Below are 16668 nucleotides of genomic sequence, written 5' to 3'. Positions count from 1 at the left end.
ATTAGGAGGTGAAGCGAGGGGTGACAGGAACGGCGAGAGGCGCGAAGACTCCGGGACTCGTTTGAGAAACGTCTCTTCGCCGTAGAAAAAAAACCCGCCAGAGGTGTGGAGAGACTCTGGAGAGGATGAGAGCCAAAGGGTGAGAGAGAGAGAGAGAGATGCTCTGTATGTTGGTTTGTCGGCAGTACATGTCTGTCGTCCGCAGAGGGAGACGTTGCACTGTGAATTCGTGGCCACACACTCCGACTGGAATGATCATTGATAAAAAAACAATGGGTTTTATCAATAAAATTGATCAAAATCCACTTGTACCAGTGATAAAGCAATGGTTACTGAAGGCCAACTTGGCTGGACAGGTCATGGATACCTGAAAGGATGACTCCAGATTTCTACACCAACTACTACACAGTACAGTGAGTCCTGTAGCTCAGTGGTTGGGTCGAGCACACGTGTGTCGAGAGGCCCGGGTTCGAGTCCCGGGAGGGCGAAGCCACTTTCCTTACTCCACACGCCTGATAATAATAACCGCAAGAAAAAAAACAATAATAATAACTTCAATCCACGACTGTTTGCGGGGACGCTGCTGTGCGCAATTGTCTGCCGCATTTCACCCTCAAAATATACAGTCACTACACTTTACAGTGTGCCCTGTGAAGCGCTTTGAGACGTCGCTAAGGCGCTGCATCCAATGCAAGGATTATTATTATTATTTTTGTAATTTGTTGTTATTGTTTAACCCAAATGGGTCACAGGGCACAGACCGAGGGGGGAGCCCGAGACCACGGCTGGAAGGTGCAGTGTCTCTGGGCTGCCAGCAGGAGGCAGGAGCTGCCCGGAGCTGCGACATTCTCTCACCCCCTCACTCTGCCTTCACTGACTTTTGCTTTAGGACCTTAAGAACACAGGAATTTGTGAGCTGAGACCAGTCCGAGGTCCATCCGTTTCACCTTCCCAGCAGCCTGGAAGTCGCCTAACAATGTCGTGTCCCAAACCATACACTGTATCCCTAATTGGTCCCTCGCCCCACGACTGTTTGTGGGACGCTGCCACGTTTCGCCCACTAAAAACACAGTCACTGCACTTTACAGTGTATCCTGTGAAGCGCTTTGAGACGTCTCAAAGACGTGATCAGGCGCCGTATCAACTGCAGGGATTATTATCCCGAGATATTATTTTGCAGCAGAAATCCATCTGATTTGTTCTTGAAACAAACAACACTTTCTGCTTCCACCGTGTGTCTCCCTCGGGAGTCTGTTCCATATGTTTGCTACTCGCTCACTGAACTCGCGTCCCTGCAGATTTGTTCTGGATTTACCCCCCTTCTTAATCCTCGTCTCCGCCCTTCCTTCTCCCTCCGACCAGGAAAGGAGCCGTTCCCCAAATATAACTCCACACGGAGGGAAACCTAAGCAGTGGAAAGGTGTGAGGCTGAGGGGGGTGGGAGAAGGTGAGGATGGGTCCTGTTCTCTGAGCAAGATTCCTTCCCCGCCAGCCTCCGGAATGACAGCGCTGCCTTAGTCAGTGTGTGTCTGAGCCCTGACCGACAGCCTGATATCCAACCACAGCGCCAGACACTGCTACACACACAGACGTCAGTCAGTCAGTCTGACTCACAGACTCCAATCTAATTCAGGGGCTCGAGGGGAGAGGTATTGTATATATATAGAGAGAGAGAGAGAGAGAATATCACACCCACCAGGAATGAGTTTCAGCCTGGAATCTTGGCAGTAAGTGAAACGTAATTATAAATATATTTGTTATAAGTTTATTGTATTTTATATAATAAACTTCACAATATATTGTGTGAAAAGCTTTTGAGACGTCTCAATGACGTGATGAGGCGTTGGATCAAATGCAATGATTATTGTTGTCAGAGTCGGGCCATTTCGGGGTGAAATCAGGGGCAGGTTTTCACCCAAAGGCTCAGTGGGTATCTGGAACCCTCTCCTTCCCCCAAAAGGCTGTGGATTCCGGCTGTGGATCCATTCACTGAGGTCGATGGATGATTATTGGGTCAGGGGATCGGGGGATACGGGGCAAAGGGGGGTATTTGGAGTTGAGGCACAGATCAGCCATGATCTAATAGAATGGGGGAACAGACTTGAGGGGCTGAATGGCCTCCTCCTGTTCCTATGCTGTGCTGCCTGACTGACTGTGTAACCAGCAGTGATGTGAAGCCCGAGGTCATCTGTCAGCCTCCGCGAGGGATCCCCATGGAAACCGTCTCCATTAACACTCACATCTAATCACCTTCGTTGGATTTCAATCTCACTGAAGCACAACCACCACCGAGAGACTTGGATAATAATAATAATAATCACAATAATAATCCCTGCATTTGCCACAGCGCCTTATCGCGTCTTCGAGTTGTCTCAAAGCGCTTCACAGGACACGCTGTAAAGTGAAGTGACTGTGCGTTTTGTGGGTTGAGTGACTAAGTTGTGCATTTTTTTGAAGGGATTATTACCTCTGGAAAGGAGTCTCGAAGACCTCACAAAGCACACTATCAAATGCAAGGATTATTATTATTATTATTATTATTATTCAGCAGCTCTCACGCAGTCTAACGTCCCAGAGCGCCTTTAAACCCAAGTTAATCCGAGCTCCCGTCTGTGCCCTGTTCAGGCGACGTTAAAGATTCCAATGTTATTGGAAAAAGAGGAGTCTCTTTCTCTCTCTCTCTCTCTCTCCCGGAGTCCTGGAATCCCCCACATACAATCCCTCACTCACTTTATGGCTGTGTGTGGATGTCGCTGACAGATAAGGCTGAAAGGTTTTCCCGGAAAATCAGGCACTTGACAGGAATTATTATAACATATTGAGATGCAAATGGAGGGAGTTGTCACACCGAGTGGCCGGATATAACCTGGATGTGAGGTGGGAGAGAATGTTTCAGACCTGGACACACAGGGAACGTGTCAACGAATAGGTCAGTCAACTTGCACACACTGCAAACAGTGACTGATTTTATTTGGGTGGGGATGAGGGGGGTGGGGGGGGGGGGGGAGCCCTGAGCTCAGTGGTTACAGCCCTCGCCTCGCAAGTGAGAGGTCCTGGGTTTGATTCCCGGGCAGAGCAAAATCTTAGGTAAATTTCCTTACTCCACACACGCGCCTCTGATCACCAGCAGTGAGTAGGAACCCTCACCACATCTTCAAGACGTCTCAAAGCGCTTCGCAGAATATAACGTAAAGCAAATTGACTGTATATTTTGTGGGCGAAACACGGCAGCCAATTGCGCACAGCAGCGTCCCCACAGACAGCCGTGGGTTGAGTGACCAAATTATTAAGGAATTGTGTGTGGAGTAAGGAAACTTGCCTAAGGTCTCACCCTGCCTGGGAATCGAATCCAGGTCCTCTCGCTTGGCGAGGCGCGTGCTCTAACCACAGAGCTCCAGGACTCCAGGGCAGGGAATATCTGGGTGCTGTATAAACACCAGGTCTCACCGAGCCCGGCACTGACATTTGTTACACTCAAAATCTATATCTGAAAGGCTAACACTAGCAGCAGAAAGTGCTCTCGTATTTCTCTAATTCCCCTTTAAATGTTAATACCAGTAATATGTCATGTTAACTACAGCAATGTTAAATCTTTCATGTTGGAATACAGGTGAAATTGGCTTTCATTTTAGCCCGTAATGCCTTGCAGTAATCTGAAATAACAGCTAAACATTAATCCTGATTGCTTTGATGTTTGCCGTTCTGAAGCTTGTGGGGCAGTGTGTACAGTAAATATTAATCTGATTGCTTCTTAATGTTAACACCATTCCCTTTTCAATAATACAAGACGCCTTCCTGTTCCCACACCAGCTGCCTGCGGAAATACACTGCCACAACTCGTTTTCCAGTCGGAAATCCGTCCCCTCGTCCTCCCCAGGAAATTGGGAAAATGTGCAGAGATTTCCACCGTGACCGGTCGGGTGTCTGACACACACGGAAACCCGTCACCGTGACCAGCCGGGTGTCTGACACACACGGAAACCCGTCACCGTGACCAGCCGGGTGTCTGACACACACACGGAAACCCGTCACCGTGACCAGCCGGGTGTCTGACACACACACGGAAACCCGTCACCGTGACCGGCCGGGTATCTGACACACACACAGGGAAACCCGTCACCGTGACCGGCCGGGTATCTGACACACACGGAAACCCGTCACCGTGACCGGCCGGGTGTCTGACACACACGGAAACCCGTCACCGTGACCAGCCGGGTGTCTGACACACACACGGAAACCCGTCACCGTGACCAGCCGGGTGTCTGACACACACGGAAACCCGTCACCGTGACCGGCCGGGTGTCTGACCGACACGGAAACCCGTCACCGTGACCGGCCGGGTGTCTGACACACACGGAAACCGGTCACCGTGACCAGCCGGGTGTCTGACACACACGGAAACCTGAAGTGACCGAACAACAGATAGACAGATGGAGACACACACACAGACAGACAGACATCAGACAATGGGCTGAGTGAGAGATATCACGGACTGTGTAGATTTTGCCAACACTACTTTTTATTAAGACTCAAAGCATTTAAATATAGACAAGATACATTTTGAGATGGGCGGACGCGAGAGGCGGGGGAGGGAGATGGTGAGAGCGAGGGGGGGGGGAGTAGGGCGCGAGGGGGGAGCGAGGGAGAAGGGGGCAGTGATCGTATCAGCATTTACTCTGAGCTTGGAAATAAAGGAATCATTGTTACGTGGGGAGGGGGGAACAGTGCGATGGGGACCCTGGTCAGTCCATCCCGGCCCCTCCCTGAAGATCCTCCTCACTCACCCCCCCCCCTCCCACCGTCTGTCTTGGAGCAGCTGGGACCCTAAACCGTACCCCCCTCAACCCCCCCAATTCTGGACTAAACAGCTAGATTAATAACGGCTGGGCAATTAATTACTCTGAAGACATGAAGAGAGAGAGAGAGAGAGAGAATTCCGGTCTCCCGGGATATGAAGGATTGGTCGGAGTGCGGGGGGAGGAAAGCCAAGGAATGGGCCAGAAACTCGGCACAGAATCAACTAAGGTGGAAGTGGTTTGCCAGGCGGAAAGAGTGCGGATTAAACAGCGGCTTGTCAAACTGGGGGGGAAAGGGGGGGAAAGGGGGGGGGCAGCCTTGGACAGTCACATACAGACACGTCAGGGGCTCAGGTATGTGTGTGTGGGGGTGGAGAGGAACAGGGGAGAGACTGAGCCTAACCCTTGCCACCCTACCCCACACTTCCCCCCTCAACCCCAAAAAATAGCATCGCTTCAGCCAGGTCAGGGGAGCAAGGGGAGAGACGTGACCAGCACACGCCAAAACATGCTAAGCACATGTCAGGGACGTGTGGTTCCGAAATGGGGTTTGGCTGATGTGGAAGGGCTCCCCAGTGAGGAGAACAGCCACTCCCCCCCCCCCCCCCCCCCCCCCCACCCCTGGCACGGCCTCTATTTACCCTCTTAATCCCCGACTGTTGATGGTGTGAAATTCTGGGTTTTAGAGTAAATTCAGCCACAAATCCCCTGACCTGCGCCGTTCACAGGTAAATCTGGAGAAAGTCTCTCTCTCCCTCTCTCTTTCACCCCTCACTCCCACACTCTCTCTCTCTCTCCCCCTCCCTCCCACACACTCTCTCTCTCTCTCCCCCTCCCTCCCACACACTCTCTCTCTCTCCCCCTCCCTCCCACACACTCTCTCCATCCCTTCCTCTTCTCCCTCTCCCTCCCTCTTACTGAGTGTCCCCCATATTGGGAGTTGGCCTGGGATGGAGGGGTGGGAGGAGGTGAAGGGAGGGGAATCTCCCCCCTCCCCACCACAATCTCCTCTCTCTCTCTCTCTCTCTCTCTTGTTGCCGCCACTTTCCCGCACAATTAAACATTAAAAAATCTTTCGCCGAAAAATAAACCGTCATTTAATTTTGCCAAATATTTGGGTAGAAATGCAGAGCGTAAAGGAAAGCAAAATAAGCGGGCATTTAATTACCATCATTATAGTCAATGACCATCGACAGCCACATGATTAGTACCCCCTGCCCCCGGAGAGGAGAGGGTGGTGGTGGTGTTGGGGGTTGGGGGAGATGGTGGGGAGGGGGGATCTTGACGCTGGGTTCAGCGCCGGTATCCAAACTCGTCAGCATCGTCAGCTCGGAAATCACCGTAACGCCACAGGCTGAGCTGTAAACAGAGAACAGTGTGTTAGCGGGGGGGGGGGGGGGGGGGGGAGACTTGAGGGCAGAGACGGACACTGGGTTTCGCAGCAGAGGTGGGGTGGTAGGTACTGGGGGAGAGGGAGCACTTACCCGGGCAGCTTTGGCCATCTCCTGAGCGTTCAGATATTCCATCACCTGCAGAGAGAGAGAGAGAGAGTCACCCTGAGGAGAGAGAGGCTAATAATAATAATAATAATCCCTGCATTTGACACAGGGCCTCATCGCGTCATAGAGACGTCTCTAAGCGCTTCACAGGATACTCTGTAAAGTATGTATTTTGTGGGCGAAACACGGCAGCCAATCGTGCACAGCCGCGTCCCCCACACACAGCCGTCAGTGACCAAATTATTATTATTATTTTTTCGAAGAAGTGATCATTACCCTCGGAAAGGTGATCCCCCGAGCGACTAACAACCGGGTTCCTACTGATTGCCGGTAACCAGGTGCGTGCAGTGAGGAAACCTGCGCGGGAATCAAACCCGGGTCCTCTCGCTGGTTAGGTGAGGGCTGTATCCACTGAGCAAGTGGTGGGATTGATAATTAAGACACTGACCACTCATTCCCCCCCCACTGTGTGTTAATTAGCACAACCCACATATTTCCCCTTTGTGCGAGGCAGTGGTGAGCGGTGTAAAGCTCACGGCCGAGGGGGAAGCGAGGCCGGAGATCACTCTCCCACAGGCAGAGATCCAGCTGTAGCAATGCGTCAGAGAGACGTACAGACCAATAAATAAACATGTCAGTGTAGGGACTGGGAGGCTGACAGCTCCCTCCCTCCCTCCCTCTCTCTCTCTCTCTCAGGCTGCTCACTGCCTTTTTGTCTCCGTCCCTGAACCCGGGCCAGGAGAGAGGCCGAGCTCCAGCCCGTGATCTCCCCTCCCCGGGCAGGAGGTGGTGGGTTCACGCCCCCCCACTCCCACCACCATATTGTGGAGTCCTCTAGGGTAGTGGTGAGAGCAGTCTCCACGCAAGCGAGAGGACCCGGGTTTGATTCCCGGGCAGAGCAAAACCTTAGGCAAGTTTCCTCACTCCACACACACACGCACACGCACACACACACGCACGCACACACACACACACACGCACACACACACACACGCACACACGCAGACACACACACACACACGCACACACACACACACACGCACACACACGCACACGCACACACACACACACGCACGCACACACACGCACACACACGCACACACACGCACACACACACACACACACACGCACACACACGCACACACGCACACACACACACGCACACACACACACACGCACACACGCACACACACACACACACACACACGCACACACGCACACACACACACACGCACACACACACGCACGCGCCTCTGTTCACCGCAGTGAGTAGGAACCCGGTTGTTAGTCAATTGGTGGATCACAATTTCCACCACTTATGATTTCTTTGCACGACTCGTATTAATCACCTCCTAACTGGTATCGCCACTCCTCTGCCCTCCATCACTCCCCCGCCCTCCATCACTCCCCCGCCCCCCATCACTCCCCCGCCCCCCATCACTCCCCCGCCCTCCATCACTCCCCCGCCCCCCATCACTCCCCCGCCCCCCCATCACTCCCCGCGCCCCCCATCACTCCCCCGCGCCCCCATCACTCCCCCGCCCCCCATCACTCCCCCGCCCCCCATCACTCCCCCGCCCCCCATCACTCCCCCGCCCCCCATCACTCCCCCGCCCTCCATCACTCCCCCGCCCTCCATCACTCCCCCGCCCCCCATCACTCCCCCGCCCCCATCACTCCCCCGCGCTCCATCACTCCCCCGCCCTCCATCACTCCCCCGCCCCCATCACTCCCCCGCCCCCCATCACTCCCCCGCCCCCCATCACTCCCCTGCCCTCCATCACTCCCCCGCCCTCCATCACTCCCCCGCCCTCCATCACTCCCCCGCGCTCCATCACTCCCCCGCCCTCCATCACTCCTCCGCCCCCCCATCACTCCCCCGCCCTCCATCACTCCCCCGCCCTCCATCACTCCCCCGCCCCCCATCACTCCCCCGCCCCCCATCACTCCCCCGCCCCCCATCACTCCCGCACGCCCCGGCTGCAGTGAATGACACAGGCGCAGTGTAGGTTATTGATCAAATGGGATTTTATACGATTTGTAGTTTACCTGCAATTCAGATTTCACGTGAGTCGTGTTAAAGGTTAGGATTCTGACTGACCGACGTGTGTGAGTTTTACTCTACGTCAGTACGTCAGGTATCACTCCAGAAATCAGTTTCCTTTCTTTACAAAGTGCAGAAAACCTGAGGCTGAGACCAGGTGGAATTTAGGCGTCTCTGGATGTATGTTTACAACCTGCATTTGCACAGCGCCCCTCACCCCAGGCAGTGCCTCGGAGCGCTCGACAGTGGGGGAGCACGATGCAGAGCTGGGGGAAGAGGGGGAGGTGACCATGGGCACGGCTGAAGAGGAATGTCTTCAGGTGGGATCTGAAGACTGGGAAGGAGGGGGCAAGGCAGAGGGAGGGAAAGAACAAGTGTGCCAAAGTTTCAGGGCGTAGTGACTAACGTTCCTCCCTCGCTCTTCCCTTCCTCCTGCACTCTCCAGGACTCCTCACCACCTCGGTGGGGGCCTGGTGAGGGCTGGGCTGATGGGGTACAGGGTTTAGTGTGTGTGATGGGGAGCCAGTGGAGCCTGGTGAGGGCTGGGCTGATGGGGTACAGGGTTTAGTGTGTGTGATGGGGAGCCAGTGGAGCCGGGCGAGGGCTGGGCTGATGGGGTACAGGGTTTAGTGTGTGTGATGGGGAGCCAGTGGAGCCTGGCGAGGGCTGGGCTGATGGGGTACAGGGTTTAGTGTGTGTGATGGGGAGCCAGTGGAGGCTGGCGAGGGCTGGGCTGATGGGGTACAGGGTTTAGTGTGTGTGATAGGGAGCCAGTGGAGCCTGGCGAGGGCTGGGGTGATGGGGTACAGGGTTTAGTGTGTGTGATGGGGAGCCAGTGGAGGCTGGCGAGGGCTGGGCTGATGGGGGGGACAGAGCTTAATGTGGGTGAGTATCCAAGCGGCAGAGTTTTGAACAAGTTGGGACTTTGTGAAGCTGTGAATGTTAGGGTTCGATAGTCAGACGGGCAGATAGCGCTCACGGAAAACATTCCCACAAGATTGCATTCTGCAATTTATTGCCGAGTGTCAAAAGAAAACAATTAGATTGAAAAATTGGAGCTATTCGCTTGCTCGGAGTTTATTATCCATCAGCGTGGAAGAGAAAACGATTCACCTAATCCACTCCCCGCCATCCCTCGCACCTGTTCCATCAAACACGCAGTAATTACCAGCCACTGATAACAGTAATAATAACTGCACGTGATACGGCGCCTCATCACGTCTTCGAGACGTCTCAAAGCGCTTCACAGAATAGACTGCAAAGTGAATTGACTGTGCATTTTGTGGGTGAAACGCGGCAGCCGACTGCGCACAGCAGCGTCTGTCCCACAAACAGCCGCGGCTTGAGTGACCAAATTATTATCACTGCGCTGCTGCACGCGAATTTGCTGCCCTGTTTCGCCCACAAAATACACAGCCAATCCGCTTTACAGTGTATCCTGGGAAGCGCTCTGAGACGTCTTGACGAAGTGATAAGGCGCCGGATCAAACACAAGGATTATTATTACAAATAGTGATGTGAGTGCCAGCTATGTCAGTTTTAAGCCTTGTTTACAGAGGAACATTCACTGCAGTGACTATTTATACTTGATCCTCAAACTCCCGAGTACTTGGATGTGTCTGTGATGTACACACACATCTCTCAGATTCACATTAAACATTTATAATGGCTTCGCTGTAAAGCAGGCCCTCAGCTGAACCAGGCAGAGTTACGATATTCGGAGTGCAGTGAACTTTTTTTTATTAAATAGATTCCTTCTCGAAAAACAAATATTGAAGCTGTCAAAAAATCCATAAATATTAATTGCATCGCTCTCCCCCTCTCCCCCTCCCTGTCTCTCTCTCGCTCTCTCTCATTCTCCCACATCTCGCTCACTCTTCCCCTCCCTCCCTCCCTCCCTCCCTCCCCCTCCCTCCCTCCCCCTCTCTCTCTTTCCTCTGCTCTCTCCCTCCCCCTTTGTTAAGTCAGGGTATCAATGGTTATGGGGCAAAGGCGGGTAATTGGAGATGAGGTATAGATCAGCCGTGATCTAACAGAATAACAGAACAGGCTTGAGGGGTGGAATGGCCTCCTCCTGTTCCTATGTTCCCTTCCTCTCGCTCTAACCCTCCTTTGCCCTCCTCCTCACTTTCTTGCTGCTCCACCCTCTCTCTCGGTCTTGCCCTCCCCACACCCTCTCTCCCTCTCCCCGATTTTGTAGGCAATTCAACAGCCAATTAGCGACCAGTGACGTCCCCTCAAACTGCTGTGAAGTGAAGGACCAAGTTTATCTGAGGGGGATTGTCAGGCAGGACACCGAGAGAGAGAGAGAGAGAGAGAGAGAGAGAGAGAGAGAGAAACACCCTTCTCTTTTCCAACAGCGCTGCGGGGGAGATCTTTGAAGTCCGTCTGAACAGGGCACAGACGGGAAGGGGAGTGAGGTTTAACATCTCATCCAACGGACGGCATCTCTGACAATGCGGCTTCATGTTCAACATCGCGCCTCTCACATCGGGAGGACGTCTCAAAGCATTTCGCAGGATTCACTGTAAAGTGCAATGACTTGAGTTCTGCCAACAAAGGCGGGAGGGAGTGTGTTTTATCAGCAGCCGCTCCTCCCAGTCAAACCATATTAAAGGAAGTATAATTTAAGGCTTAAACTTGGCTCTATTTATAGTCCTCTCGCTGTATCTCTCGCTCTCTCTCTCTCTCTCCTGCTGCTCCCATACAGTGATATAAATCACGCTCTTCAGTCACAGATGATTTTACTGTGTAAAACCGGCCTCACTCACCAGCTTTATGTTACTAAGGAGTTGGGAGACCTCATTCCCAGCTCTCTCTCTCTCTCTCTCTCTCCCCATGGTGTCTGTGCTGGGGCTCGCTCCCCCACTGTAGCTCTCTAACCCCGTTCCCTGCTCTCTCTCCCCATGGTGTCTGTGCTGGGGCTCGCTCCCCCACTGTAGCTCTCTAACCCCGTTCCCTGCTCTCTCTCCCCAGGGTGTCTATATGGGGGAGTGAGCACCACCGACCCGTTTGATGGGATTAAAGGTGAAAGATTACAATTCTGAGTCGGAGCCACAGCTCAGCCCCACCCCCACAACCTGACCCCACCCCTACAGACTGGCCCCACCCCCACAGCCTGACCCCACCCCCACAGCCTGGCCCCACCCCCACCCCCAGCCCAACCCACACCATCATAGCCCAGTGCAGCCCAGCCCCGCCCCTGGTGCAGCTCAGCCCCGCCCCCGGTGCAGCCCAACCCCGCCCCCCGTGCAGCCCAGCCCCGCCCCTGGTGCAGCCCAGACCCGCCCCCGGTGCAGCCCAGCCCCGCCCCCGGTGCAGCCCAGCCCCGCCCCCGGTGCAGCTCAGCCCCGCCCCCGGTGCAGCCCAGCCCCGCCCCCGGTGCAGCCCAGCCCCGCCCCCGGTGCAGCCCAGCCCCGCCCCCGTCACTCACCACTTTCTGCAGGTGTTTCTCTTTGCGGGCGTCCACCATGACCAGCCCCTCCTTGACCAGCCCCAGCCCCACATCATCCTTGGAGTCCGTGAACTGCAGAGTGACGCAGGAGCAGGACAGCCCCGCGTACTCCACGTTCAGAAGGCACTGTATATTGTGGATGTCCCTCACCACACTGTCCACAGCATCAGCCTTGGCTTCCTCCTGGGGGCAAAGGCACAGGTCGGAGGTCAGAGGGGAGGTTTCTACAGACCACTCTGGCGGGGAGAGCGAGCGAAAGAAAGAGAGAGCGAAAGAGAATGAGAGAGAAACAGAGTGAGAGAGAGAGAGAGAGAGCCAGAGGGTGAAAGAGAGCAAGCTAGAAAGAAAGATAGCGAGAGAGAGAAAGAGGAAGAGAGAGCGAGAGAAAGAGAGCAGCAGCCCCCCGCTGTTACCCCCCCACCCCGCCGCCCCATGTTACTCACGTCGTTCGGGAGCTGTACAAAGGCAAAGGTGTGCTCGGTGGCATGTGGGGGGAGGACACGGGTACTGAAGGATGGTGGGAGCGATCCTAGGCGTGTGGAGGCCAGTGTCTCTCTCTGTGAGGAACAACAACAGCAGAGTGAGTGGGGGTGGGGGGGGTCGTTTCACTTGTTCCCCCCACATCCACGTCCCACCCACTAACCCATTTCTCTTGCCCCACTCCCCATGTTCCCCCAACTCTGGACATGTTATTTCCTCAATCCCAATTAGCAACTTGTAGATGTCTGTAGGTTCTCTGAGGCAACGGAGAGAGAGAGAGAGAGAGGTCATAAAGTGAGAAACAGACTGAAAGGAGAAAGGGAGGAGAGACAGAGGGGGAGGAGAGAGGATGGGAGAGAGAAAGATAGAGGTAGAGAGAGGGGAGAGACAGATGAAGAAAGGGAGTGAGGAGAAACAGAGAGATTGACAGAGAGAGGCGGAGATAGAAAGAAAGGGAGAGGGGGTGAAGAGAGGGATGGAGAGAGAGTAAGAGAGAATGAGACAGAGAAGGATGGAGAGAGAGTAAGAGAGAATGAGACAGAGAAGGATGGAGAGAGAGTAAGAGAGAATGAGACAGAGAAGATGGAGAGAGGACAGAGAGGGTGAGGAAGAGACACATAGACTGACAGACATAGAAAGATAGTCAGAGAGAGAGAGACACAGAGAGAGAAAGAGATAGATGGACAGAGAGAGAAAGGGGGAGGGGATAGACAGGGGCCGTGTTGCTCTGTGGCTCGGGTGACAGGAGGCTATATCTCAGTGTGAGGCTCACTGAAGTCTCTGACAGAGCTGTGAACTCAGCACTTTCTGTGGGAGAGAGCGATGGCTTGTGTGCTGTGCTGTGGAAACACCCACGAGCTGAGCCCAGGGTTTGATGGAGCAGAGACCAGCAGTTCGTCAGCGGCTGTCAGCCAGCGAGGGGGGAAGAGAGCACCAGCACAGACACGATGGGGAGAGAGCTCCAGCTCTCTGGAACTCCATCCTCCCCCTCGTCTAAAGACCCACCTCTTTGACTGCGCTTTTAGTCATATTTCCACCCATCGCTCCCCCCCACCCCACGAACAGCTCAGGTGACCGTCTGGTCAATAAACCGAGAGAGAGAGAGTGGAGTTGCTCACGTTGCCATAATCGATGTAGAAGACGTGGACCTTGGCTGTGCTTTCCACCTTCTCTACCCGAGCTCGGTACCTGGTCAAAGACAAAGGGGGGTTAAGAGGGTGGGAATGGGCAGGACGTCCCACAGGGCGACCGCTCTCACACACACATCACGCGGCTGATCCTGTTGGGAGTGCTCCGGGACACTACCCCGTGTGACGGGCTCTATATAAACGCAAGTTGTTGTCTAGGTTTCCACGTCACTAAAGCTTCTGTATTTGGGGTCGGTGTTACCATAGCTTTTATTTATACAGCACTCCTCACGCAGACAACACCATCAATCCTTACATTTGATATCGTACTTTATCACATCGTTGAGACGTCTCAAAGCGCTTGATTCACAGAATATATTGTGAAGTGAATTGACTGCATTTTTGAGGGCGAAACACGGGAGCCAGTCGCGCACAGCAGCGTCCCACAAACAGTCGTGGGTTGAGTGACCAAATACTTTTTTTCTTGAAGGGATTATTACCCCCGGAAAAGTGATCCGGCAATCGACTAACAAGTATGTCCGGAATGGAATGCACTCTCGCTCTCTCTCTCCCTGGAGGGACACACGTTGCTTACCTAATTCCGGAGAGTATTAGGCACAGGTTGGCGAGAGCCAAGGCTTGGGTGGGGGAGCCCAGAGTGTGGGTTGGGGTAACGGCTGAAGACTAACGGGGTACCTGCACGTGTCGTGTGCTGGTGAAGTTTGGTGCCTTACCATTCGCCGTCCACAAACTTGGCGATGCAGAAGTCTCCTCGCCGCGGCATGTAGGCTCCCTCCACTGGGGGGTAACTGGCGATTTCACTCCTCATGTTCTCCATCAGCTTCTCCAGCTGTGTGCCTGCCAACACACAAATAATCATCATCATCATCATCCTTCTATTTGATATCAACAACAACAACATGATTGCATTTATACAGCGCCTTATCACGTCTTCGAGACATTTCAAAGCGTTTCACAGGATATACCGTAGAGTGGAGTGACTGTATGTTTTGGGGCCGAAACGCGGCAGCCAACTGTAAACAAACAGTCGTGGGTTGAGTGACCACATTGTTATTACTATTTTTTTTTGAAGGGGTTATTACCCCTGGAAAAGCAATCCATCAATCGACTAACAACCGGGTTCCTACTTACTGCTGGTAAACAGAGGCGTGTGGAGTAAGGAGAGTTCTCCCAGCCCGGGAACTGAACCCAGGTCTCTCACTCACTTTCGAGTCGAGCTCTCTAGCCACTGAGCTACAGAACTCCATAATAGACCCCCAGGCTAAGCTATCAGCTGGGTGATGGGGTGGCGGGGGGTTCAGGAGGGGAGGATGGCTCTCTCATTCAGGCAGAATGAGAGTTAATCATATCAGCTTTCAGGATCAGCATGTGCTGTGAAAGCAAACTCACAAGTGGAATTAGATTTTACTCAACCATTAAAACCTCCATTAGCCACTAACTGGTCACAGATATTAATGTCAACGGGAGCCATAAACAGAAGGCGACTTATTCATGGGGAAGCAGAGAGAGAGGAAGAGAGAGAGACACATGCAGTCAGAGAGGGACACACACACACACAAGAGTCAGAGAGTGTCAGAAAGAGAGACATCTACACACACACACAAGAGTGAGACAGAGAGAGATGCAGAGAGAGATACAGAGAGAATCTGAATTCTTAGCTCTGTTTGAACTGAATATAATAAATAGTAATTCTGGTATTTGACGTTGCCTGTAGCCAGGCCCTCGCTCAAAGCTAAGCACTGTACTACAGGGGTCTAATAAGGTGGGTTTCTTGAACAGCAAGATCCCACAAACAGCCGTGAAGTGAACAAGCAATTTTACGTGGGGAACTGCGGGGAGCCTGAGGCTCGGAGTCTCAGGCTGGATGGTGCTGGCCGGCTGTAACTTCTTATAACAAGCGGTGATGAAGAGCTGGCCGGCTGAGCAATAAAACATGTGGGTGAAGGGGCTTTCTCGCTTGGCTAATCTCTGTGAGAAACGTCCATACATCCACATGTAATGTGCAATCCTGTTCTGCAGCTCAGTGGCTAGTGGTCAGAGCACACCCCCCGCAATCGGGAGATGTTGGAGGGACATATCCTGTTTACCTAATTCCGGAGAGTATTAGGCGCAGGTTGGCCAGAGGCAAGGCTTGTGGGGGGGGGGGGAGAGCCCAGAGTGTGCATTGGGGTAATGGCTGGAGTCTAACCAGCTAAACCCACACATAGCTTGGCATTGATATCACTTTCCTGCTGCTTGTCCAGCCAGGACCACTCTCCCCGCTAGTGCTTTGGCTGCAGGGTTACCAGGAGCTGAGGGGGATGATTCCCTGCCCCCAGGGTCTGATCTGTGCTGCAGATGCAAATGGGAGATTTATATTGAAAGCCTATTCGCTAATAAGGAACGCCACTTGCTATCTAATCAGAGAGAGTTTCTATGTTGTAAACAGCCAGAGGTTAATGAAATCTGTTCCCTCACCAAACAGCGAGTGTGTTTGTGGTGGATTAGCCTCCTGCAGAAGCAACGCTGAGCTGTGAGTCTCTCTCTCACATCGCTGAGCGTAAACCAACAGAAAAACTAATTAAAATCCACCACATTAAACAAAGGCAACAAAGTGCTTTGTGGCTGAGAGACCCAGTGGCCTGTGAGAGGGCTCAGCACCGCCTGGATCTGGCTCAACTGCCTGCACTCTCGCTTGGAGGTCAGGAGCTTGTGGGTTCGAGCCCGTCAGGGACTCAGCTCCAGGCTGACACTCCAGTGCAGGGCTGGTGGGAGAGAGCACTGCATTGCCAGAGACGCCGCCTTCATACTGTAAATAATATTAATCCTCGCATTTGATAAAGTGCCTTATCACATCTTCCAGATGTCTCAAAGTGCTTCACAGGATACACTGTAAGGGAATTGACTGTATATTTTGTGGGCGAAAAATGGCAGACAATTGCACACAGCAGCGTCACACACAGTCGTGGATTGAGTGACCAAATTATTATTATTATTTATATAAAAAAAAACTGAAAGGAATATTATCCACGGAAAAGCGATCTGACAATCGACTGAAAACCGGATTCCTAGATACTGCCGGTAAACAGAGGCGTGGAGTAAGGAAACTTGCCTGCGGTTTTGCTCTGCCCGGGAATCAAACCCGGGTCCTCTCGCTTGCGAGGCGAGGGCTGTAACCACTGAGCTACAGGACTCCAGGTGTTAAAAATCCAGAGGGGCCTAATTTGCGACTTTTCTTATCAAGAAACGTGTAACAATCAAATATATA

At 53.1% G+C, this 16668-nt stretch overlaps 1 protein-coding gene across 1 annotated transcript in view; it reads right to left on the bottom strand.

The window, feature by feature from the left end:
- Positions 1-5948: 5948 nt before the first annotated feature.
- The window catches only part of snd1 (staphylococcal nuclease and tudor domain containing 1), a 332034-nt gene continuing 321314 nt past the window's right edge, over positions 5949-16668 (bottom strand). Inside the window, exons 19-24 of the mRNA XM_042335292.1 lie at positions 14135-14258; positions 13392-13461; positions 12237-12350; positions 11773-11976; positions 6281-6325; positions 5949-6155 (exon numbers count right to left, since the gene is read on the bottom strand). Of these exons, the coding sequence (XP_042191226.1) occupies positions 6090-6155; positions 6281-6325; positions 11773-11976; positions 12237-12350; positions 13392-13461; positions 14135-14258 (623 nt within the window). The 3' untranslated portion in view covers positions 5949-6089. The remainder of the gene's footprint in view (positions 6156-6280; positions 6326-11772; positions 11977-12236; positions 12351-13391; positions 13462-14134; positions 14259-16668) is intronic.

This window comes from Callorhinchus milii, unplaced genomic scaffold (genome assembly GCF_018977255.1).
Source record: "Callorhinchus milii isolate IMCB2004 unplaced genomic scaffold, IMCB_Cmil_1.0 Scaffold5, whole genome shotgun sequence".
NCBI classification, from domain to species: Eukaryota; Metazoa; Chordata; class Chondrichthyes; order Chimaeriformes; family Callorhinchidae; genus Callorhinchus; species Callorhinchus milii.
The sequence above is the reverse complement of the archived record's forward strand: the minus strand, read 5'-3'. Positions and strand labels throughout refer to the sequence as shown.